This window comes from Accipiter gentilis, chromosome 17 (assembly GCF_929443795.1).
Source record: "Accipiter gentilis chromosome 17, bAccGen1.1, whole genome shotgun sequence".
In the NCBI taxonomy this organism is placed as follows: domain Eukaryota; kingdom Metazoa; phylum Chordata; class Aves; order Accipitriformes; family Accipitridae; genus Astur; species Astur gentilis.
Window position 1 is genome coordinate 8,385,652 of NC_064896.1, and position 23,923 is coordinate 8,409,574.

General features: G+C 38.6%; 1 protein-coding gene across 5 annotated transcripts in view; it reads left to right on the plus strand.

The window, feature by feature from the left end:
* The first annotated feature begins 216 nt into the window (after nt 1-216).
* HNRNPR (heterogeneous nuclear ribonucleoprotein R) overlaps nt 217-23,923 on the plus strand; it is a 33,803-nt gene continuing 10,096 nt past the window's right edge. The window contains exons 1-9 of one of the 5 annotated variants that reach the window (XM_049821325.1): nt 217-371; nt 6,707-6,875; nt 9,167-9,285; nt 9,713-9,820; nt 10,513-10,626; nt 17,840-18,016; nt 20,663-20,798; nt 21,879-22,084; nt 22,869-23,018. In XM_049821325.1, coding sequence (XP_049677282.1) covers nt 297-371; nt 6,707-6,875; nt 9,167-9,285; nt 9,713-9,820; nt 10,513-10,626; nt 17,840-18,016; nt 20,663-20,798; nt 21,879-22,084; nt 22,869-23,018 — 1,254 coding nt within the window. In that variant the 5' untranslated portion in view covers nt 217-296. The remainder of the gene's footprint in view (nt 372-6,706; nt 6,876-9,166; nt 9,286-9,712; nt 9,821-10,512; nt 10,627-17,839; nt 18,017-20,662; nt 20,799-21,878; nt 22,085-22,868; nt 23,019-23,923) is intronic. The other 4 variants (XM_049821326.1, XM_049821329.1, XM_049821327.1 and 1 more) reach the window with 4 other exon arrangements.

Genomic DNA, 23,923 nt, shown 5'->3' on the forward strand with positions numbered 1-23,923 from the left:
CGCGCACACCCTGCGCGCTCCCCGCACTCCCTTTGTTCGGGAGGCCACGGGCGGCGCTGCCCCTTTAAATCCCCCCAGCTCCGGCCCTACCGGCGCGCCGGGGTGAAGGCGCTGCGCGATTGGTTACGGCGTCTCCTTCTCATTGGTCTCCGGGAAGAACGGCGCGTCCCGCCTCCCAAGTCTCATAGGAGCCGCCGGCCGCTCGTCCAGAGCGTGAGTTCCTGAGTGGGTGAAGCAGTGGTCCCTGGAAACAGTTCCGGGAAACCCCGCGTGTTGCCGGGGTCGCGCCGCCGTCCATGAGGAGAAGGAGGAGCGCGCGCCATTTGCCGTCGCTGCTTGGGCCCGAGCTGCGCCGCGCAGGCCCCGCTCCGGTGAGTCCCCGGGGGGCGCCGGGGGGCCGCCTCGCGCGGAGGTGGGGGGAGCGGGGTGCGGCGCGGGCTCGGGGGCCTGGGGGGGGGGGGGGCGCGAGGGCGCCCGTGTAGGCCCCGCGGCGGGGCGGGCGGCCGCGGGGCTCCGGGTAGGCCCGGCGCTGGCGGAGGCGGACCCGGGGCGCTCGCGCCGCGCAGGAGAGCGAGGGGGGGGGGCGTCGCCGGGCGCTGGCCGCCGCCCGGCCGCTCCGCTAGGCCGCGGCGGGGCGGGCGGGCCGGCCGCGCGCGGGAGCTGGCGGCGGGGAGCGGCCCGGGGGCGGGCCCTGCGGCCTGGCGGCGGAGAGGGCGGTGTGGCCGCGGGCTGGGGCTGCCCCCCGCTTCGCCCGGCCCTGCGGGTGAGGCTTGTAGGCGGTGGGGGGCCGGGACGCGCACTTCTCGCGGTGCTGCCGTGAGGGGTAGCGGCGGAGCGTCCGGTGCGCGGGGGTCGGCTCCCTCCTTGGTCCCCCTCCCGGCGCTGCGGAGCCGCGATGCCGTCGCCGCTCAGGCGCCCTGGGAGGCAGCGGCCGCTGCTCGGCCCGCGCTGCGGTACAGCTGCGGGGGCTGAGGAAAGCTTCACGCAGAAAACGTGTCGCTGTCGTAGCGCGCTCTGAAATTCTGCGTGGCGCGTATCACGATAGAGCCGGCTGTGGGGAGGGAAAGCTGCACTGCACTGCACCGGTTCGCGCTTCACGTTCCGGTTGACAGAGTGGCGCTTGTCAGATGCTCCAAAGCAGTTCTCCAGAATTCTGTTGCTAAGACGTTGTTTTTCTTAAATGGCCTTTTACCAAGTTGTCAGAAGTTCTGCTTAAATACATCATTATTACTATTATTTTTAAAATAAGGCTGTAGTTACTGGGTCTTAGCGGCCTTGTTATGTGTCAGGTTTTGAATGTGGCTAACTATGTACTTAAGCTATGCTGGACTGCTCTTTTTGAAAAAGTTGCTTGGATTCCCTTTCCCCCATATACTACACTAAAGTATCCCACCAGCACTTTGTGCTGCAAAGGATGTTAATAATGGTCATGAAGCTGTTTTTTTGTTTGTTTTTTTTTCCCTCTTCTTTACACTTTGTCTAACACTGCATTTTTTACGTCTCCTAAAAGTAAAGGTAATCCAACCAGAATTCTGCATCTTGCGGTGTAATTTTCTTTTTTTACTTATCCAAACCGTGGTGTTTGCAAACTAGCAGAGTCTGCTTGATAATTTTGTATCCCAGAAACTGTTATTTCCCATGAGTACTTAATATCCTTAACCTCTCAGTATTTCTGTCTAGATGTGAACACTGTTGGAATAATATTCGAGCCTCCTGCTAACACTCAACTTACTAGTTTTGTCTAAAAAAGCAGTACTCCCTGCTTTCTTAGGCAAAGATCTGAAAAATTCTTTGAGAATAAATTTGTCAGAACAAAGCTAATTTTTGTTGAAGTGTTGCTTTGGACTGGAGTGCCACAAATGTTGGTCTGTAAACCCAAAGAACCAGAGGAGCAATGAATGGCTAGCTCCAGTTAGAAATGAGCATGTGTAGAGACTTTGTAGTTCAGGTTAGCAAAATGTGGTAGCTGCTGATGCAGTCAATGTTGTATTTTGGTGGCACTGATGTGCACCACCTGTTGTGGTAAAGTCATCTCCTGATGACGCTTGTGTAGATGCTGAAGCATAGTTTCTGTATGGGCAGTGCTAGTCTCTTGCTTAGCATCATGATGGAGGTTCTCAGATTTTTTCATTCCATGGGGTTATGGAGTGGGAAAGGCTGAGAACTCTGTGCTGGAGGGGTGAGGGTGCTAACTATATTTTGTTGTAGATAGTCTGCCACTGAAATGCTGGTATGGAAACCTGGCTAATGTGTAAAGGTCTTCAGGGTGTGATAACTTTGAAACAAGTCTTCTTGAAATTCATGTTAATAAACATGTAGTATATAATAATTAAGCTATTAAAATGTACCTTCTGTGATTGAATAAGCCATGGTACAAAAGAAATTGCTATAATGCCTTCATGTAAAAGGGGTGTGCCAGTAATGTTTGTGAACAAGTGAGGCTTTAATAAAGCCCCAGTTCAGTCTTTTAATGTAAGTTCTTATCTTCCCCTCGCTCATGTGTTTCTTATCTTCCTGTTTTGACAAGAACCTTCTTGAAGTGTAAGGCATAACTATAGGGATTACACTTGTTTTCTTGTGGTTCATTAAAAAAACAACAACCACAAACCAAAGAAATAAAACCCTCAAAAACTTCCCCTCAATGCTGTTTTTAATATGGTATAACTTATATGCTTGACACAGGTAATATATTGGATACAAGGAATAGTAACATAAGTAAGTTGAATGACTTTGGTGTGGAGTTTTTATGTATGAATTAGTTATACTTGCTGTGCACCTGAGCTAAACAAGCTTAGTTTCTATGTGAAATCAAAAGTTACATAGCAGAGGGCTGAAAACAGTATTGATGTATAATCACTGTGAAGTTGGTCATGGTAGTTTGAGATATTGTCCCTTTACCAGAAATTGCCATTCCTTCTCATTTAAGCTGTTATTAAGCATGTTTTGAGTTAACTAGACTGTGAATTTATAATTAATTGGATAGAGTTATACTTGGATAGTCTGTGGGTGGCAACCTCTGTTAGAGGCATGGTATAAAATACAGGGAATAGTAACATCATGGCTGTTTAACCAGTGACTGTCGGATTGAGGCTGAGATCAAGTTTCTGTTTGCAACATGCCATATGCTATCAGGCTCAGTTGTCTGTTAATTTTTTTTCTAGGAAAACTACTATTTGAGCCATTTGAGTTACTGAACATGAAAAAGAAGGTTGTTTCTGGGTAATTTAGAAGCACCTGTAGCTTTAACCGCCTACTAGTCATATGATTAGAGCTTAAAAAAGGGACTAGTCACTTTGCAAATTACTCTTTTGAGATGAAGGAGTTCTAGGTGAAAGATAGTGGATGACTAAAAACATGTTTTATTTCACGAAGTATTCATGGTCTTCAGAAAAACGTTGCTGGCAACAACAGTGTGAGGTTTGAAATAAGACAATCCTTCCCTTCCCGTACACACAGTTCTGAGGTGGTAAAGCTAGGTAACCTCTTGGGTACTGTTTTAAATTCATCCATTTCTGCATGTTTTAAAAACAAATACATATCCCACACATACTAATATACATAATCCTTTACTTACAATCCACACTTAAAATATTTTTGATTCAACCAGTCTCCCTCTTTTCTAGATATTTGAGTTACTTAATGCAGATGAAAAACTCTTGAGTGCGTGTGGGTGCTCTTCTCTGTGGCCCAGCCTGTCATAGGCTGAGTCACGTGGACACACTGTGCATGCAAATGTAGAGATTGCTCCTCTTTAGTATGCTTTTAATAGTTTTAATATTTTCTTAGAGGAGAACAAAAGTGCTAATAAAATCATTGTGTGTTTTCCTTACTGATAAACTTCAGTTAAAAAGTATTTTTCTTGATTTCTACATCCAGTTGATGTTACCTAGAGGGAGAGCTAAATGATCTTTTTCAGCTATGGCTTTCACCCACATATTCTGCTGAACTCAAAGTGCAGATTCAGTATTGTAAGAGATGTAGTTTTGCTTGTTGGTGATCACTCAGGAAGAAAAGTCAGTCTAATCTTAGATTTCAGGCCAAGCCTGCAAAGCCAGCAGGGAATCTCTATTATAACTGTGTAAAGAAATGTATTTCTTCTGGATGCTGTCAGGACCTGAATATTTCGACAGCTGTGTCACTTCAAAATTTTCCAGAGTAAATTTCTTTAAGAAAGTCTTAAATTAAGTTTGTGTGACAGGAAATAGCTAAGATTTGAACACCCAAACTGAACTTTTTTGGCTGGTGAATGTGCACTGCATTTGACTTAAGTTCTTTATGAGGATACTAATTATTAAGTAAAAATAAACCATACAGCTAGTGAGTTAAAATGCTGAGACTTAATTTATGTTGTCTAAAAGTCTACTTAAAAAAGCATTTGATCAACTGTGATGCTGTGTAGTAATCTGATACTTAGGGGTTAGATATTGCTCCACACACTGGTGTGTGTTTGTGATAAAGGTAGATACCTTTTCATGCCGTTAGGCTGCAAATCTTGCCTGTCAGGAGTTAGTGAACTGCAGATGAGTTTCTGCCTCAGCGTGGAATAGCTGTCAACCTTTTGTTCAGCTAGGCAATACTGAGAACAGTGCTAAACTTCTTCGTACATGACATTTGAAAGCTGATCTGGGTTCACGAAAAAAATGTCCAGGAGCATCACCATAAGCCATTAAAGTTTAGGTACTTGTAATTGTTTTAAATAACTTTTCCACATTTATGTATTGGCTTAGCCTCACAGTTCTTGGTGGTAGCGTTTTTTTTGCTGTGTGCAGAGAAGACAATATATGTGTAACTTTTTGAGATGCAGGAGTTCTAGGTGAAAGATATGAGGCAGTAAAAAGGCGAACACAAAAATAACTCCCTCCATGTATCTCGTGTGTACATCATCCTCTGCATTTTTGAGAAGAGGGATTGAGAATGATACGGTACCTAAAGCACTTTAACTAAGCACCCTCTGCCCTGCCCTGCAGTGTTTCAAATTTGAGATTTTGCAGAGGCTATCTAGCAAGCAGACATCTAGCTGATATGTTTTCCGTGATTTTTGTAACCTGTAGAAACTTCACGTTCAGTTAGTATTTTGAGAGTTCAGTTAATAATAGGTAAGCAGTATTGTAGTCTTCAGGTAGCATTTTTTTTTTCTTCTGTAATTAGCCTATAGTCACGGTTGCTTTTAAGTAAACTGAATGGGTTAGAAAGCAGTTCCTCTTCATCAAGTGACAGAATGTCTGTGTGTACATTTATATGTGCTGTGTAGCTACAGAAAACTTCCTTTCTTTTCCTCACTAATTGCATAAAGAAGTGGCATCTGACAGAGAAACAATGTGAGGCTGCATTACGTCTCTCTAAAATTGCCCTTCAAGTCAAGACAGCTTTAGTAAAGTCGTTACTTTTCTGTCTGAAGAAAAATGATTATTTTTTTTCGTTGCTCAAGCTTGCAAATCTTCTTAGGATATCTTCCAAAAAGTTCATGAGCTGTAGTCTAGAAGGGATGGGTATACAAGTTACTGTTAGAGGTGTGGTTATGTGTGGAGACTTGTTTTGCAGCATAGTAAATAGCTTGAGGCTTCAGCGTTTTTTTTTTTAAAAAAACAACTGTTCTTGAATCATCTTCATACCTGTATTCCAGTACTTAATTGCATTGCTCTGACCATGCTGCATATGTCTATCTGGTTATCATTTCACTGCTGATCATCGACTTCTTCCCTATCTTTTAAAGCCCAAGGCTCATTTCATTTTTGAACTTAACAGCTGATCATCCTAATGTTCTCTGCTGGGTAGTTGAATTGTCTCTTGTCAGCCTTTTTATTTGAGACTAAATATCAGCTGGCTGGCTAATTGAGAAATTGAAACTGTTTTTAATGAATTTGGCAAAGCCCACTGGAATTGTCTGAGGCTGTGGTTGTGCATTTTTCAGTGCGCATATTTGGAATCCGTTTGTTAATTCTGAAAGCAAGTCTTTTTATTAATATAAGAACTGAAGATGCTGCAGTCATGGCTTCCTTTTAAACCAATAAATTATATATTATTAAAAAAGTAGCTGTGATTTGTAGAGCTCCTATTTGAGTAAAACCGAAAGTGTGGAAACAGTTCAGTTGCAGCTTCAAATCATAATGTGCGTTAGAGTGCATTTTTTCTCTTTCTATCCTTACTGAGTTCTGACAGTGTTGTGAGAAAGTATTTGGCTAGTCTTATGCAGCATGTTGGGTTTGAAGGAAGACATGGCAACAAGCCAAGAAAGTGAAAATTAGCAAACAAGTATTGACATTTTTATACATTACGCTACCCTGCAGGGTTATGTGTTCACTACATTTTAAACAATTGTTTTAAAAGTAGAGGAATGGGAATTGAAAATAGCACTAGCTCTTCTGATTCTTCGTTGAAGGATGTTGTTATTGTATCCCCGTACATTTTAGCTGCTATGGTAACCAGTTAACTTACTGACAATCAGCAGATAAAGTTTAGACATCGTTATGTACATGAAGTACATTTAAAAAAAAATTATGTAAATTCTTCCATGTACATTTTCCACAGTATTAAGGGTTGTACTTTCTTTTGAAACTTAGATCAGCTGCATCCAAAAAATATTAAATAAAACTTTTGATACAGGTCATTTGCAGCATGTATACAAATTAGTTTAGATAAATCATGCATTGTCCTACAAACTAGTTATTTCTGGCTTATTGTAATATAGCTCCTGAATTTTTTCCAGCAGCATAATAAAATGGCTAATCAGGTGAATGGTAATGCGGTACAGTTAAAAGAAGAGGAAGAACCAATGGATACTTCCAGTGTAACTCACACAGAACACTACAAGACACTGATAGAGGCAGGCCTCCCACAGAAGGTGGCAGAGAGACTTGATGAAATATTTCAGACAGGTATAATATGCATTTCTTGTTTCTGATTGGTTATGAAAGTGAGGGCATACCATTTTCAAATTTTTATAGATTAAGGTTTAAAAATTCATTGTTTTTGATCTGTGTAGCTCTGAATGTTTTGCTACTTTGACTTCCCTAAAGGCAAATTGGGTTTGACATTGACTAATTACTTGACACATCCTTAGTGTTGTATGTGATATCTTAGTTGCTTCAGGGCACAGAGCACTAGTTTCTTAGATGTTGCCAAATAAAGATGTATGTTTGAGCATACTAAACTGTACATATTTTTTTTTCTTCAATCCGAGTCATCATTTTGCTTTTACTTTTCTACTGTCAACTCCTCACAGTGGTTCTTAAACACTCAGAAGCTGGATAGGTGACTTAGCAAGGGAAGCAACTAGCTTGTCTTGCCTGGGACTACATTTGAATTGAGTCTGCCTGTGGATTTTTTTGTTCTCTCTAGTTCTGAGTGGACAGTTTAATCCATGTTGGTTATTACACTGAAATGTTCAGTTTTACATTAACCGCTTTTCAACAAAGTTGAGGACTAAGCTATCTAGCAAATCGAGTAATAACTTGCTGGTAGCAAGTGCTCTCTGCAACTTCTAGAGAGGTTTCTTTATATACAAAGGTTTTTCTATTTTGTTTTTGTAACCCCCTTATTTTGTCCTATAGACAGAGGCTTCCTTTTCCTCTTTAGAGTGTGTTCTGTGAACAGATTTACAAGAAGCAGTAGAACTGCTCTGTGTGCTGATCTTGAATGCCTTGGTGGCAAGATGACAGCTTTTGTTGAAAAGAGTCAAAATTCCACTGATCAAGTGAAGACAGTTCAAAAACAATACCTGACCAATCTTCAGTATGATACTCTGGCTCACGCGGGTGATCTCTTTTGGAAGTCATTCACAGTGAGCTTTCATCAAGCCTTTACCAGCTTTTATTGGCTTTAGACATGCACTTTCTAACTGTGGGTCACGATGATGTGCACTTGATGGTTTGAGAGAAGGTGTAAATGCCTGGGCAGAGGAACTTGTGGGGCTCTAACGTGGTGCAGTTAGGCTGCGTTGTGAGGAGTTCTCAAGGGATTTAAAAGCTTTTCAGCCCAGAACCTGACTATCTAGTATAATTCCACTGCATGAGTAACCTGAAAACATTTAATCACACTTCCTTAATGCCACTGAAGATGTTTGCATTGTGCAGGGGTTTGTCAGTGAAGCAAACTACTTTTGACACCCGAGCTAAATTTGGGGTTGAATTTAGGGATTTTTAATATGCTGAGGTCTTATATGAAAGATACAGGTGCCTTCCAATATGCAGGATCACTTCTGAAATGTAGTCCTTGGGCTTGGCACTACTGTGCATTTTTCAAATTAAGTAGCAGTTAAATAATCCGTGTATTTTGGAGATCAAGCTGTTGCAAAGTGTGTGGAGTTCTTGGTATCTGTCCTAAAGTTTGCTGTGTCATTTAAAAAGTGCAGATCTTAAAATCTATACTTCTCATGCTCCACAGCTTATGCAAATGCATTACAAAAGTAAAGAAATAACCTGTAAAGATCCTTAAAAAGAAAAAGTGCTTCAGAACTGGTCCAATGTTTCTTGGGGGAGTCTGTACCTGTGAAATTAACATTAGCCTTTTTGGGTACATAGCAGGGCTCGAAATAATACCTTTTTGAATTCTGGCTCTTGGAACTTCATAGAGCAACAAAATGAGTTTAAAAAGAATAATTTAGACGTATAGGTAGTCCACTGATTTTTGAAGTTGGAGGAAAGAGTGAACAAACCATTCTACTTCCCAAAATTTTGTGGGGTAGAGCTTCATACGTATTTGTTCATCAGTTAAGTAGCTCCTTTTCCAGGTACAATAGGATACCTGTAATGTTCAAGTCGGCTTACTCTAGAACAGCTCCATTCAAGAGAAGTGTGAAGCTTAAAATGAAAGACAAACAAACAAAATCCGAATTATTAGAAGTGAGCCAGAGTTCATTGTTTCAAACCCTGGTGTGTAATACTGCTTTTATGCAGCAGATTGGCTTCCTGAATGTTAGAAAACTGTTTACACATGGGGTATAATCTTGCACATCAGTTAGTGCTTAGGTATATACATTTTAATTTAACTTTTTTCATTGTTGTACTCATGTTCTTTCATATACTTGTGTAGGAATATGTAATTATATTAAATGTATAATTCTGTTGCTATGGAACGTAACTTTTTGACTTTAAAAGCAAACTGCATAGTTCTTAGTTTGTATGAAATTCAATAGAAAACCTGTAACTTCTTTATCTTTAACTTTTAGGGTTGGTAGCTTATGTCGATCTTGATGAAAGAGCAATTGATGCTCTTAGGGAATTTAATGAAGAAGGAGCCCTCTCTGTATTACAGCAGTTTAAAGAAAGTGACCTGTCGCATGTACAGGTAAGGTGAGAGCTCCAGGAGTCTGAGCACATAAGTATAAATAGTGTTCTGGCACTATTGGCAGGAGAGTTGTAACTTGGAAATTCTTTGATGTTGCTGTGTTCTTATATTTCAAATCCAAATCACAAGCCTGTTAAAAATTGCCTTATATGTGTAGGTATTTGAGTGCAAAGCAAAAGCTCCTAGATAATAAAAATGAACGTGCAATTGAGAAACTAAGGTAAAAATACTATCTGGAATCTGATGATTTTTTCAGTCTGACAAGTTTGTTCAATTACTTGTTATATTTTTGTAAAGGATTCTTTTGACATTTTTGTTTATTGCATTGGCTTGGTATAGTGACCTCACGGTGTGGAGTGTAAGATTCAGTGGATTCCCAGGGCTTGTCATACACACAATTGAATTATTTTGTAAATTGTATCTACAGAACAAAAGTGCATTTTTATGTGGAGTTATGAAGACCTACAGGCAAAGAGAGAAACAAGGCAGCAAAGTACAGGAATCAACGAAGGGACCAGATGAAGCAAAGATTAAGGTAACATTTGGAAAATACTGATTACTCTGTAGTATCTGGTATATTACCTGTACACAGACTGAAGTAATTTTGGATGTTCTTAAAAAGTATCAATACTACCTGGATAAGTATATTTACACTTGGCTTTAAAGAAATGTACATGATAGAGATTCAAAAGAGGGAGTGCTTGTTTGAAATGCAGATATTCCTGATGACACAATTGCCAAAAATGCATGAACTTAGTGTTATGTAAGGTCTATGAAAACATTGATATCTATTTAAGAATTGTCTTAGTTGTCCTTTTATCTTAAGCTTTTACGCACTTACCCAATCAGTCTCAAAGTAATTTTATATTTCAGCAAGGTATTAGTATATTAAGTAACTCTTCTGTTATGCAAACACCCAAGTACAGAGTGGGTGGGTGTTCTGGAGTTCTTGGGGTACTACATACAAAATGTAAAATAAGGGAAAAGAAAAATTTGTTCTTTCCAGTGACCTTGTAGTGTAAAACAAATGTTGCTGTTTGAGGTGGTGTCTTTTTTAAACCTCCAGAATAACGGGATTTTTTTGTAGGTTCTGTCTGTCTATATATACCTTGTTAGCAAATGTGGCAAGGAGCAGATAAGCCAATGCTTGTCTTGGGACGCTTTTTTATTCTTTATATTTTAACCCACTATCCTCCCCCATGTAGCTAATGTGACGGGTTTTTACAGGCTTTGCTAGAGAGGACTGGCTACACTTTGGATGTAACTACCGGACAGAGGAAGTATGGGGGCCCTCCTCCAGATACTGTATATTCTGGTGTTCAGCCTGGTATTGGAACAGAGGTTAGTATATACAGATGACTCTGTTATTTTGTGTGTTTGTGCAAACTGATAAGAAATCCTTGAAAATAAACTATATTACAAGTGAAAGTTTCAAGTATTGTAGAGGAAAGCATTCTTCTATGTGTGTCTTAGAATACTGAGAGATAAGAAAGACTGAAAAAGACAGGATAATAGGTTGTGGGGGAAAAAGCAGTTGTAATACACTAGGAAAGACTACGTAAATTTTCTTAAAATGTAAAATAGATCATTAAATTGTCAGACTTCATGGTCCACCTTAGAGCTTGTGGTCCATCACTTAAAAAGTGACCAATGTAGGTATTAGCTCTATAGATAGGTAAAAGTGTGACTCAAAGGTACTTGATTCTGTTTACAACATAAATGGTATTTAAGCAACAGTAGCAAAGTTTATTTAATGCAAAGCGCTGAAAGTGAAAAAGGCTTGTGTATTGTATAAAGATACTCACAGAGTTTTGAAGAGGACAGCTGAGGTTAGTAATTATTAAGGAATTGTTTGTTTGCTTTTGTTTCAATCTACCTGAAAACCTCCTTGATGTTTGCATGGACTGACAGTGAAAGTACTGCACTGAAAGAATCCATGTAGCTTGTTTTCTTTTGTAAATTTTTGCATTTCTGCATTCAGAAAGGTAGCTTAAAAGTTGTTTACCAACTTGGTAGTGTTGCCAGGGTGATTATATGGTGGTATATAGTTTTATTTCATTGCACCATGCTTCACTGACATTAAGAAACATTTCTTTACTGAGAGGGTGGTCAAACACTGGAACAGGCTTCTTGGAGCAGTGGTTGATGTCCCAAGCCTGTTGGTGTTTGAGGCATTTGGACGATGCCCTTAATAACATCCTTTAGCTTCTGGTCAGCCCTGAAGTGGTCAGGCAGTTGGACTAGATGATTGTTGTAGTTCCCTTTGAACTGAACTGTTCTATTCATGACTGAAAATACTTGACTCATCTTAAGTATTTTGTCCTATCAATGATGGTTAGCCTCTTCAGGCAGTCATAGGAAACCCGTGAAGTTGGCTCTGCTTTAATACTATTAAGAGTATGTTTTTATACTTTTAAGTTTCCTGAAGCTTGCTAGAATGGGTAACTTGTGGAAACTCCCTTAAGATAAGAACATAAATGCTTCTGCCACGAATCCAGCATTAGAGGCTGTAACAATACCTACCCAACTACTTATAGAAACCGTACCTCTACCAAATTAATTTATTGCTGGCATTTTCTGGGATTTAAAGACTGATTATTGCTTTAGACATGCTGCTTGGTTTGACTGGCTGAGATGCTGAACACCTTGTTGAAACTGGTATATGCTCTATTAAATTTAGTCTTTAGCTCTTGCTGTTGAGGTTTGAGGCATAGTAATCAACTTAAACATGATCTTATGATCTGGTAGACTAGGCAGAGTATGTTTGAACACAAATGACTGGAGATTGTCGCATTTTTTTTTCCCAAAATGAGGTGTGTGTGTTGGGAGTTTTTTTGTTTGTTTGTTTTTCTTTAAGCTTTTGAGAACCATTTCTTTTGTCCACAACAGTTCTGGTTATATAGGAATGTAAATGCCTCTTTTTCTAATACTGCGGGTAAAAATATGAAAAAAACACAAGATGTATCCCTTTGGATTGCAGCAGTGAATCTTTTGTGTTTGAAACTTACTTAAATACTGAAGCTCTCAGCTTGTGCCAGCTCAGGTATGTTGATGCCAGAGCTGTCATTGATGTCAGTAATGGCAAACTTATGTTTTTTAAGGATACCCAAGTACTGTTACTGATTTCAAGAAGATATGTACTATGTGGAGTTTTTTCCCTGAAGATGTATCAGATTTTTCTGCTGTAAATATTTGTACAGCAACTAATGTGTCTTTTTAAAACATAAAGTGGAATTCATTACATGTTAACTGCAGCTTTAACTCTCTTTCAATATGTACTTGAACATTGTGCAGTAAAACTACAGTATTGATATGTAATCTTATGGATGTTCAGCATGTTGAACATTTACAAATTGTCACAGTGAACACTTTGCTGAAAGGACTATGTGGGTGAAACTGTCCAATGTATTTTTTTTCAAGTGGGTGGGCTTTAATTGCAGCTGGACCTTTTTGGAATGTGATTCTGTAATAAAGACAAAGTAGTTACAACTGTGCAGAAGCTTGGAGGAGAATATAATTGCAATAGGTTTTGATATTAAACTTGAGTATTCATTTTATTTAAGGAGTTGCTTCTCCCATGTAAAGCATTTTGCTTATAGTGAGGTCACATGATGTTGATGCTTGGAGGTGTTTATGGGAGTGTTTATTGAGTAAGAATGGAAACAATTATTTGGGTGTTTCCTCCTCTCCTTACACTGGCTTTGTCCTTTGCATCTGCAGACATTGATAACTGCTTATCCTCAGGGGGCTTGTACAGTGCTCCTTTGTTTTGATTAAAATTTCTAAGGTCTTTTTCTCTGTGTTTTCTTACTCCCTGTTACACCAGCTGTTCTTTTTAAAGTTAAAAGATGGTTGGAAGAGTTTTAAAGAATTTTATATATATATATAATATAAATGTATATACACACACTTTTTTTTTTTCCTCCCCTGAAGGACAAAGTCTAGTCAGTAAGGATATGTGGAAATTCGAGGTCATGTTTGAACTTGTGCATCTTGGTAGCAAGCTATGAGCAAACTTTAGTTTGGTTATGAAAATGCTTGAGCTGTTTATTTCCTCACTTACCTATTCTGCAAGGTTTTGGTCCCTAGCAGGTTGTTTTGTAGTTTATTCTAAACACTCTGAACGCTCAATCACACTGTTGTGACTAGTCTTTGATACAGGAGTTCTTTTGGAGATTCTTCTATAAACCACCAGATTAGCTTTAAGAAAATGGTCAATTTCTTCAATGTCTTTCAGTTTATAGACTAGTTTTGCACCCTTTGAGATGCTGAACCTTTTCTGTATGCTGTCAAGAAGATGCTTAGAAGGGTCACAGTAAGGATGATTTCTAAAGGGAGTATTCATATTCCATGAAGAAAAATAAATTTCTTGGTAGGGGGAAATTATTAGAATGGGTCTTTGAACTGGAAGACAGTAACTGATGATTTGCATAACTTCTCAAGCTCTGCTTAAGTACGCTTGCTCTATGCTAATTGTAGTTTATCATTTTACTAAAGTGTATATGCAAGCAATGCTGAAAAAGAATTTTTTTTGTATTCTTAAATTCCTTTTTTTATTTTCTACACAAAACTACTTGAAGTTGTCTAATTGTGGTTTAAAATAAACCAGTTGCTCAGCAACATTGGAGGACGCATAGGCAGTAGTAACATCTACATAGCAATTTCAGTAACTTCTGAAATTAAGTGCAGACAAGACAAGGAAGGACAAGGTTATAAATATTTCATTAAATTCAGTCACAACAAGGAGGACTTTAAGTGTATGGGGAGCAAAAGAAATTTAGTCCTAAGTCCACTGCTGGTCAGGCATGATGAAGCTTGCATGCAAACAAGACAAGCATTCAGTGTCTCAGTTGGATAATGCTGGATGGTAAATCCATCATCATATCTGTAGTGTCTGCATTTGTGGGTAATATGTAATGAAGTTGAGCTGTATTTGCGTTAAAATACATATTTTTCACTCCTATCTTCAGTCTGGTGACTGAGGAGCTTTGAGTTGTTAAATTGAAGAAAATTGAAGGATCGTTATTTTTTTATTTTTATTTTTTGTTCTTTTTTTCTTTAGAGGAGGGGAAAAAAAAAAACCTGACATGCCTATGGGCTGTCCAGACTGTTACACCAAAAATTGAGGCGGTGACTGGTGTGGTACTCGATTTCTATCTTTCACCTCTTGGTGTAAATTAATATAGTACCGTTTAAGGCATGATTTGAAGAACAGGAGGCTTCATTGGTAACTGTAAAATACCAGTCCTTTACCCCACTATAATAGGGATGGGGGAAAGCACTTTTCAAAATTAGCACAGTGCAGCTAGCATGAAGAAAATTATTGACTTAAGTCTGTACTGATTGCTGGATTGGTTTCAGTTTTATAGAGGGGTCTCCAGGTAAAGTAAGGTCTACTCCTAAAGTTTTGAGAGACTTCTATTTCAGTGTTTTTTCAGTGATGTGAAATAAAAACTTGAAAATTCCGTAAATAGATCATTTGCCCGTGATGTGCTCAGATGATGTGCAAGCTTAGATATCTATGTAACAGTTTAGACTATAAAATGGAGGAATTGCTACATGTCCTTTTCAGAGCTGAGATTTATTGGATAAGTATATGATAAACATCATCTCTGAATGTTGTTATCAAGAATGCAAAATTACTTTTAGCTCTGTGAATGGTAAGTTGGTATTGCATCTGCTCCTCTGTGGGTGCATGGTCAGAATTTGTAATAAAAAGTCAGAGAAGGTTTGTGAGGCTAAGTTGCAATCTGGAAAACATTATGTTACTGAAGATGTTGGGGCAATTTAAACTGCTTTTGTCCATAGTAAATTGAATGGGAAGAATCAGATGCTGTAATAACTCTAACTTAAGAAGCAATGATATAATAAACTTAGCAGGAGTTGAACTAGACAAAGCTTGTGTTGGATTTAACACACAAATGGAATGTTGCTTTTGTACTGGAAGAACCGTGGGGGTTCAAAGGTTTTTGCATTGTGTCAGAATTTTTTTTTCCACTTCCATATTTTTTTTTAAAATGAAGATTGTAGATTTGGATGAGATGACACAGTCATGCAGCCTATGTTAATTAACACTTTAAATCTGGCATTTAGGACAGATTGACTGCAAAGCATGTGAAAAACACTATTGGAAGGAGAGAGATTTTGAAGAAGCTCTTGCAATGCTGCAGTACACTTCTATTAGCTTGTGATGACAACAGAAGAGGCTCAGTTGTTGAAATAACTGAAGGATGTATCATCTAGAGTGCAGAAGTGGATTGTACCCCCAATAATGCTCTCTAAAGTTGTTCATGAAACTGAAATCGAATTTTTCCTAGTTAAGGCTTTTCATAATTCATCTTCTAAAACAGTAATAAGGAAGAAATAAAATGGAGTACTTTGTACAGGTTCTTTAGGAAGCAAAACTGGAAAAAGTAAGTCTAATGGTCAGCAATTCCAACAAAGGCCCAGAAGTGATGTGGTTGCATCCTACCTACTCAAGATCTCTTATATTGTTTCACTGATTGTGCCAGTTTCCAAAGTTTTTCCACAGTACTCTTGTTGTGGAACTAAAAAATGAAATAAGACATCTGATATTTACATTATTTTTATTTCAGCAACTTTATTCACGCTTATTAACATATCTTAAAAAAGTTATTGCAGATGTTTTTTCTGTCCCTTGCAAGATGTTCACCTGGTGTTTGTCATGTCTAGTATTGATCTTGTAGTTCATTATCATATTAAGGTTACAGGCTCAAAGCAAATTCACTTAGATGTGAATTACTCCCACGGAGTTATCTAGTCCTGGATGGAAGTTACTCTAGAATATAGGTCAGATGTGAATGTATTTGAATTAAATCCTTAATTCTGTTTCTCATACTAGCTCCTAGAGTGTATTACCTGAACTGAACTGTAGTAGCAGTCTTGTGGAATTGTCGGTGGTCTAAAGTTTGTAGAGAGTGAGCCGAAGAGACTGGAAAGAAAGAAGGAAACAGAAGCTTTCAGGATGGTAAATCTTTGGTAAATAGCTGGAAAAGTAGACTTTGTTTGTATTTGGATTAGGGTTTTTTCTTCTCCTCAAGTATTCTGTTCTGGTGTGTCACCTTCAGTTTCAGCTGGAAATGGTGGCATATGAAATGGAATTTAATGCAGACTTTTTACATTTGATTGACTTAAAACCAGTTACAGTTTGTGGAGAGTTCAGCTGACAGTTTCACTGTCTTAGTAGCAAGTTGTCTTGTGCATTTCCATGATGGTATCAGTTTTTTGTCTTTAAAACTGCACATGGATTTTAGAATGAAATGTTCTGGGTAGTGACAATGATAATACCTATCTGTAGGAGTTTCTAAGCTTTTTGGGGAGGCAGGGGCAGGGAAGGCCTGTTGGCTCTGCCATTAAAGTTTCACTCAATATGATAAATCAGTTCCTTTTTTTCCCCAGTAGCAAATTAATCATAGTTGGCATTCACACTGAACTGAGAGAGGCTAAGCTAAGTAAAAGAAATGTTCTGGAAACAGAATTTCAGGAATATCTGTATAACATACAGAAACATCTAAAGGTTCTAGTTTTCCTTTGGAGGAAAATAATTTGTGTTCTACATTTTCAAAATCAGAGTCATCATTCTGTCCTCATGGGTTTGTTCATATCAATGCTTACATGAACATTCTGAGTGTCTTCAGTGTTGGAATTACCAGCTAAGCCTTCAGTGCCAGATATGACTATGGCAAGGCCTTGCCTTGATGGAAAAGGTTGATGAATCCTAGCTTTTTTTTGCTACAAAAAATATTTGAAACTAAAATAGAATTTTATCTTAATGGGAGTTTGGAATATTTTGCTTGTATTAGCAATTCAGAGATTTTGAGAATTCAGAGGAGAGCTGCAGTGATTAAAAAATTGGGGAGGGAAGCTTTCTAGGGAGACCTCAGCTGAAGAGATTGAACTCCTTAACAAAACTTTACAAAGTTTATTGTCATTATTCTGTGTAAGGAACAAAAATGAGGACTGCAGATTTTCTCAGACAAATATTAAAACCTTCAGTTGGTGGAAGCTGAAACAAGCACAGACAAGAAATAAGATTACGGTATATATTGAAAGTGGAAAATGTGTATTGGGCGATTTAAGGATTTTTGTAGATTTTTTTTTTCTGTCTCTGTAGCTTTCTAATGAAGATTGGGTTACAGAATGATTTGAAAATACTGCAAGAGCAAGGAAGTGCTTGGCCTGCATTAATATAGGATACCCGACTAGATAGTCTGTAAGGTCTTTGTTTTTAATTGCCAAAATTACAACCAGGTAAGAAACGTTTACCTCTTCAGTGGTGGAAATTTACAGCCTCTTCAATATAAATAACAAAACCAGGTTTTCCATATATAAAACCTGGTACTACCAGTGGGACATTTAGAAGACTTAGTAGGACATACAATAACATTGGCTTCAGTGAATGCTGCGGTGATGGCTACAGTGTTTCTGCTGTGATGGTTTATGCTTCAATGTACTCCTTTCTCAGGAATTTTCAAGTATTCAGTGAGTTTGGATTTCTGAAAAACCTTTGTTTAAGTGTCTTCTTCATTTTTAGGTTTTTGTTGGTAAGATTCCCCGAGATTTGTATGAAGATGAATTGGTACCACTCTTTGAGAAAGCTGGTCCAATTTGGGATCTGCGCCTCATGATGGATCCTCTTTCTGGTCAAAACAGAGGTTACGCTTTCATTACCTTTTGTAGTAAAGATGCAGCACAGGAAGCAGTCAAACTGGTGAGTAACTTATTTTCAGACTGGATGAGATAATGTAAACAGCAAGTAAGTTGGTAATCTTTTAGATAATGAAGTCTTTGAAGTGTTTCATTAAAGCATGCATTGACAGACTTAAAATTTTAGTTTCTTAAAAATTGCCTTCTGATTTGATTTAGTATATACAAATAATGTTCTACTTTATAGAACTGTAGTCTGCTATAGCCTACTGCAGTCTGCTAGCGTACTTGGGTGATTATAGTAAGAGCTTACTTGATTATGACTGGGAAATATATTCCTTAAGCTTCACTGTGTTTAAGTTTTATCACCCTTCCTACTATAAAGAGCTAATTAGAGATGTTTTGTTTTGCTGCTGCTGGTGTGGATGAGGTTTCTGACTTGGTGCTCTTTTTGGTTCACGATGGCCTTTAGTTCTTTCCAATGGCAGTCATGCAGTCTGCTCACTATATGGAAACCTGACTTGGCCTGCATCTAGACAGTTTGCAAAGGACACAGAGCAATCCATAGAGAATTAAAATGAGAGACAGCAGTCTGATTGGGGCCCTGGTTCATTTGGCCTTGCCTCTGCCTGAGAAGAGGAAATAGAATTAGAAAGATCAATGTGTATCTCAGAAGATTTTGGACATGGCTCTGAAATACTGCTTGTGCTTTGAACCAAAACAGGTGAAATGCTTTATCTCATTTGCCTTAGCAGAATTCAGCTGATCCTGTATGAAGAAGGTGGTGGTGGTAGGGAACTTAAAACATCTAGTTAAGCTGGGGAAAGGGAAAAAAAAATCCAAACAACAATGAAACCTAGAGAAACTTGTAAAGGCTTCAGAAGGAGTTGTTGCTTCCAAATGTTCCAGTTTTTGGTCCCTCAAATTTTTTAATGTATTTAGAAATAGTCACAGTTGTTATGTTAGGCCCTTCCAGGGCTGGGAATTGCATGTCCCTGCTTAGGCTTTTTCCTTTCTAGAACGTACTTGGATGTTTACTGAAGGAGATGCACAAAATATGTTTTTTGCAATTGATTGCTTCTGGGTTTCAGTGTTTGAAGATGGTGGATATGAGTTACTGTCACTTACGAAGGAAAAATTGTTTTGAAACTTCTTTTTTTGACAGAGTTGAAGGTGCTCAGAGTTGTTACTTTAAATTTTTACTGATTGAGGGAGATGAAAGGGAAAATGCTGAAGTGACAGTAGATGTAGCAAATGATGTGCCGCTGGTGGAAGACTGGCCTCCATACCCTGGATATTGCACCAAATAAGTGAATTTGTGTGAATATATTCCTTAAGTCCTATATCTGGATTCCCTTCCCTTCCCTCTTCCACCCTACTATTATCTGGTAATGTGGCCAGGCTTATATTTAGGTGAAATATTTTCCACAGACTACTGGGGGAAAAGAAAATGGGACAGACACATGCTAGATTTTGGAGCTAATTAAACCTTGATAGCAAAGTGAGGTTCTTTCAGAAAACAAACTTGAAATTTTGAAGTCTTGGTTTCTGTACACCAGGTGGGCCTTCTGCTTGTGTTTGCAGGTACCAGGGATTAGGAATGGGATTGACTGTATGTAAAATGGCTTTGTAAGATAAGATGTAATGTGAAAAGCGGATTCAGATTAAGTTCATGACACTGGAATACAAATTTTTATTGTGTGGTGAATCACTGTTGTACGTGAAGCAAAATTCTGAAATGTTTTTGTCTTACTTAAAGTGATCTTGTTTGATAGCTTGTGGTACCTTAACATTATTCTAGTTCTTGAATATGAAGGTTACTGAAGGTCTTGCTCTGTTATCTGTATGGCTACATCTCAGCTAGTGTAAAAATGGCTGAAAACTTGCTTTTTTAAAGAGTTGGACGAGGTTTTCAGAAGCTGGCTGATGATCAAACATCCATCCTCTTAGGTTGTGTTTGAAAATCATACCTAAAACAAAGATGATGTCTATCTTGAATTCTTACTTTTTTTTTTTAAAGGTTGAACTCTTGTACCTTTAAAGACCTGTCAGGAGTGTTGGTGTTCAGAGTAATCCAACTGTGGGGACGAGCATGAAACAGCAAGCTAACTTTTTTTAATGGGAAGTTTTAAAACTTAACAGTAAAATTTATAGAGTCCTAGCAATTACAAGGTCCAAGAAATCCCTGTTGTGGGAGGTGGCGGTGGTAGGAACAAGGTCACACGCTGATTCACACTTCTGAGTATCTCACAGCAAATATGGTCAGTGTTTAAAAGCTATCAAAGTGAAGTGGAAGAACTCATAGTATCTATAATGCCATGTATTTGCTTATTAATAACAGCCCCAATGACTGACATTGAGTCCCAGCACAGGAAGCAGTCTTTCAAGTTTGAGATAAACAGTAGGTGAATGAATTTACCCCGTGCAGTTTGTGTCTGTTACACATTGTTCCTTGTGCATCAGTTTCTTTGTAGCTTTCTGTTCAGCAGAACTTCAGAAGTTTCTGTGGAAAACCTAAGCTCGGTAGTGTTTTTCCAAGTGAATGCTGACTCAAATTCTGCAGTTCTAGTAATTCTCTTGCAATGCGGATTAAATATGCTACGTGTAAAAGTAGCAAATCATGAAGAAAATAGATGATTCTATGATTTTGGGGGATCTTTTTATCATATTATTGTGGATAAAGCAAATGAATGGCTTTTTATTTTATCAGTGTGACAACTATGAAATCCGTCCTGGGAAGCACCTTGGAGTATGCATCTCTGTGGCAAACAACAGGTTATTTGTTGGGTCAATTCCAAAGAACAAGACTAAGGAAAACATATTGGAAGAGTTCAGTAAAGTCACAGGTAAGACCTCCTTAATGAGTTTTTCACAGTGATCCCAAAATGCTATTCAGTCTCTCTGTTTTGTAGGTCTAGTTACTTGACAGATGCGTTCAGCTATCATTTAAACTATTTCCAAGTTGGATTCCAAGTTTGTTTCTGGTATAAATTTTATATATCAAATATATTTTATGGTGGAGTGTAAAGGGACTAGTGTCTGTTTTACTGATTGTTAAATGAATGATGTTGTAGGTTTACAATCTGAGATGGATACAGCACAAATGAACTCAGAAAAAAGTGACGGTCCTAATTCTATTACCTGTTCTAGCTTCCTGTTGAAAGCTCTGTATTTGTAACTATTTACAGTAGATTCTGCTTTCACAACTGAGAAATTTTTGGGGAGTCTCAAACATATGTATTGTTGAGGAATGATGGGGAGGAGGGAATACTAAATCAGAGGGAATGGTACTGTAGCAATAGTTAATGACAGATTAATTTCTGTCCCAGTTCTTCAGTGTTGTTCCCAGTATATGCAGCAAGTAGGAAGAAAAGATGCTTCTGCTTTAATAAATAAGAGATTGAGGTCTTGATCGCCTGCTATTGTTCCTGTAGGAGAGTTTTAACCTACTGCTTCTTTTTTAGGATTGCTATTTATAAATACTTCAGGGAAGTGGTGAAAGCAGAAGGTGAATACTCGTTTAGTTGCCTCTTCTCTTTTTGGAGAGATGTGAAAGAAATCCTTTCCAGCTTCCCCTCGAGGCAGGGAAGATGCCACGTATTAATGCTGACTGCTTTAAAATGTAAAAATTGTAACACAAAATATAGAAAACTAACACTGTGTGAACTGTTCAGGTTGATGTTTTGCAGGGCCTAATTGTGAGGTAAGTTTGTTCAGGAGAATTTCACCGGCTAGGTGACCTGTTTCTGGGTAAATTGGATGGATATCTGTTATTTGTTTTGCTTTTCTTGTGCTCCCTTCCCCTTTCAGGTGTTAAATTCAAAGGCTGTGTATTACAAAAAACAAGTGAAGGCGTTCTGGAGTAAACTCTAGATTTTTTTTTTTTCTTTCCTTTTGAAGCTTAATACTAAAGACATGTTTTTCAGAGGGTTTGGTGGATGTCATCTTGTATCATCAACCTGATGATAAGAAGAAGAATCGAGGTTTCTGCTTCTTGGAATATGAGGATCACAAGTCAGCAGCACAAGCTCGCCGCCGCCTGATGAGTGGGAAAGTAAAAGTCTGGGGAAATGTTGTGACAGTGGAATGGGCTGATCCAGTAGAGGAACCTGACCCAGAAGTCATGGCAAAGGTAAATTAAAACTTAACTGGATGTTCTTGTGCTTTGGGAGGAATTTCTTTATGTTATAGTGACCAAGATTTGCTCCAGCTGAGCAGTGCTAGTTTTGAGGCACAAAAAGCAGTTGGAGGGCTTTTTCATAGTAAGCCATGTGAACTGGCATGGTCTGAGCACTGCAGATTAGTTGCCATTTTAAGACATTGGGAACATGCTGTTTTAACCTACCGTTCACATTTAAACTAGTAATGTACAGGGTTATCCTGCTGGATTGGCACATCAGTCTGTTCATTATCTGCTTCGGCTGATAATGAATGCTAGGTGAGTATTTTATAAAACTATTTTCCAGAGTGAGATGAAGGTGAAGTTCAGTGTAGGGAATGACGTGCTCTTTATCCCTGCGTTTTGGGATAACTCTTTGCTGCTCTTGAGGCCTATTATGAAAATTTTACTGGGATTTGTAGCATCCCAAAAGCAGAAAATCAAAGCTGGATATTCTTCTGGTCATGGAAGAGAACTGTGGAAGGAGAGAAGTTGTAGAAACTTCATACAGGTAACTACAAGGCTTTTTTTGTTGGTTGGTTGGTTTGGTTGGTTGGTTTTTTTGGTTGTGTGGGTGTTTGGTGTTTTGTTTTGTTTTTTTGTTTGTTTGTTTTGTTTTTTTTGAAACAGGTACAGAATTTACAAGGTTACCCAAAATTCCTTAAGGCAGAGAAGAAGGGAATAACATCTTACTAGTTTGTTAGTTCCCTTTGAGGTTTGACTTTTAAAGATTACAGCTTTCATTCTTTTTTGCCAGGTGAAAGTTTTATTCGTAAGAAACTTGGCCACTACTGTGACAGAAGAAATCCTTGAGAAATCATTTTCTGAATTTGGAAAGCTGGAAAGAGTAAAGAAGTTGAAGGATTATGCTTTTGTTCATTTTGAGGACAGAGGTGCAGCAGTGAAGGTAGGTTGATTATTCTTTCCTAGCTAAATTGATGTGAGCAGTTTATTTTGTACAAATGGTTTTAAGAAATTTTACAGTAAATATCTAGATAAGAAAATTTGTAGAGCCCATTTAATAAGGTTCCCATTGTGAGAATTTTAATACTAATGATTTTGTTCCTATGATTTCAGTAGATAGGAGGATGTGAAACTTGCAGATGTAGCAAGTTAACAAGTAGACTGGAAAAGAGGTATAGATCAATGCAGGAGAGTCTAGAGAAGAAGGGGGGGGGAATCAACCTAGACAACTTTTCTGAGGAAACACTGTCAGAAGGTATCAGTTGTCTCTCAAAGGCCTCTATTTAAAGGCTCTGTGTAGTTTTGGAGTGACAAAAGTATTGAATAGAAATTGCAAGGTAATTAAAAAAATGCCTTGTGAAAGGGAGGAGAATGGCACTAGCAACTCCCTTAATGCATTAGCTATTTTTAACTCTATGTGCTTCTTAGAAGGTTTCTTTTAAATGACTTCTTAAACATCGGAGGTCTCTATTGTAAGCTTCAAAGGTGTCTTCCTTTGTGTCTGTTGTGGTTTAACACCAGCCAGCAACTAAGCACCATGCAGCCACTCACTCACTCCCCCCTCATCCAGTGGGATGGGGGAGAAAATTGTGGAGAAAAAAAAAAAAAAAAGTAAAACTCGTGGGTTGTGATAAGAATGGTTTAATAGAACAGAAAAGAAGAAACTAATAACGATAATGATAACACTAATAAAATGACAACAGTAGTAATAAAAGGATTGGAATGTACAAATGATGCGCAGGGCAATTGCTCACCACCCGCCGACCGACACCCAGCTAGTCCCCGAGCAGTGATTCCCTGCCCCCACTTCCCAGTTCCTAAACTAGATGGGACGTCACACGGTATGGA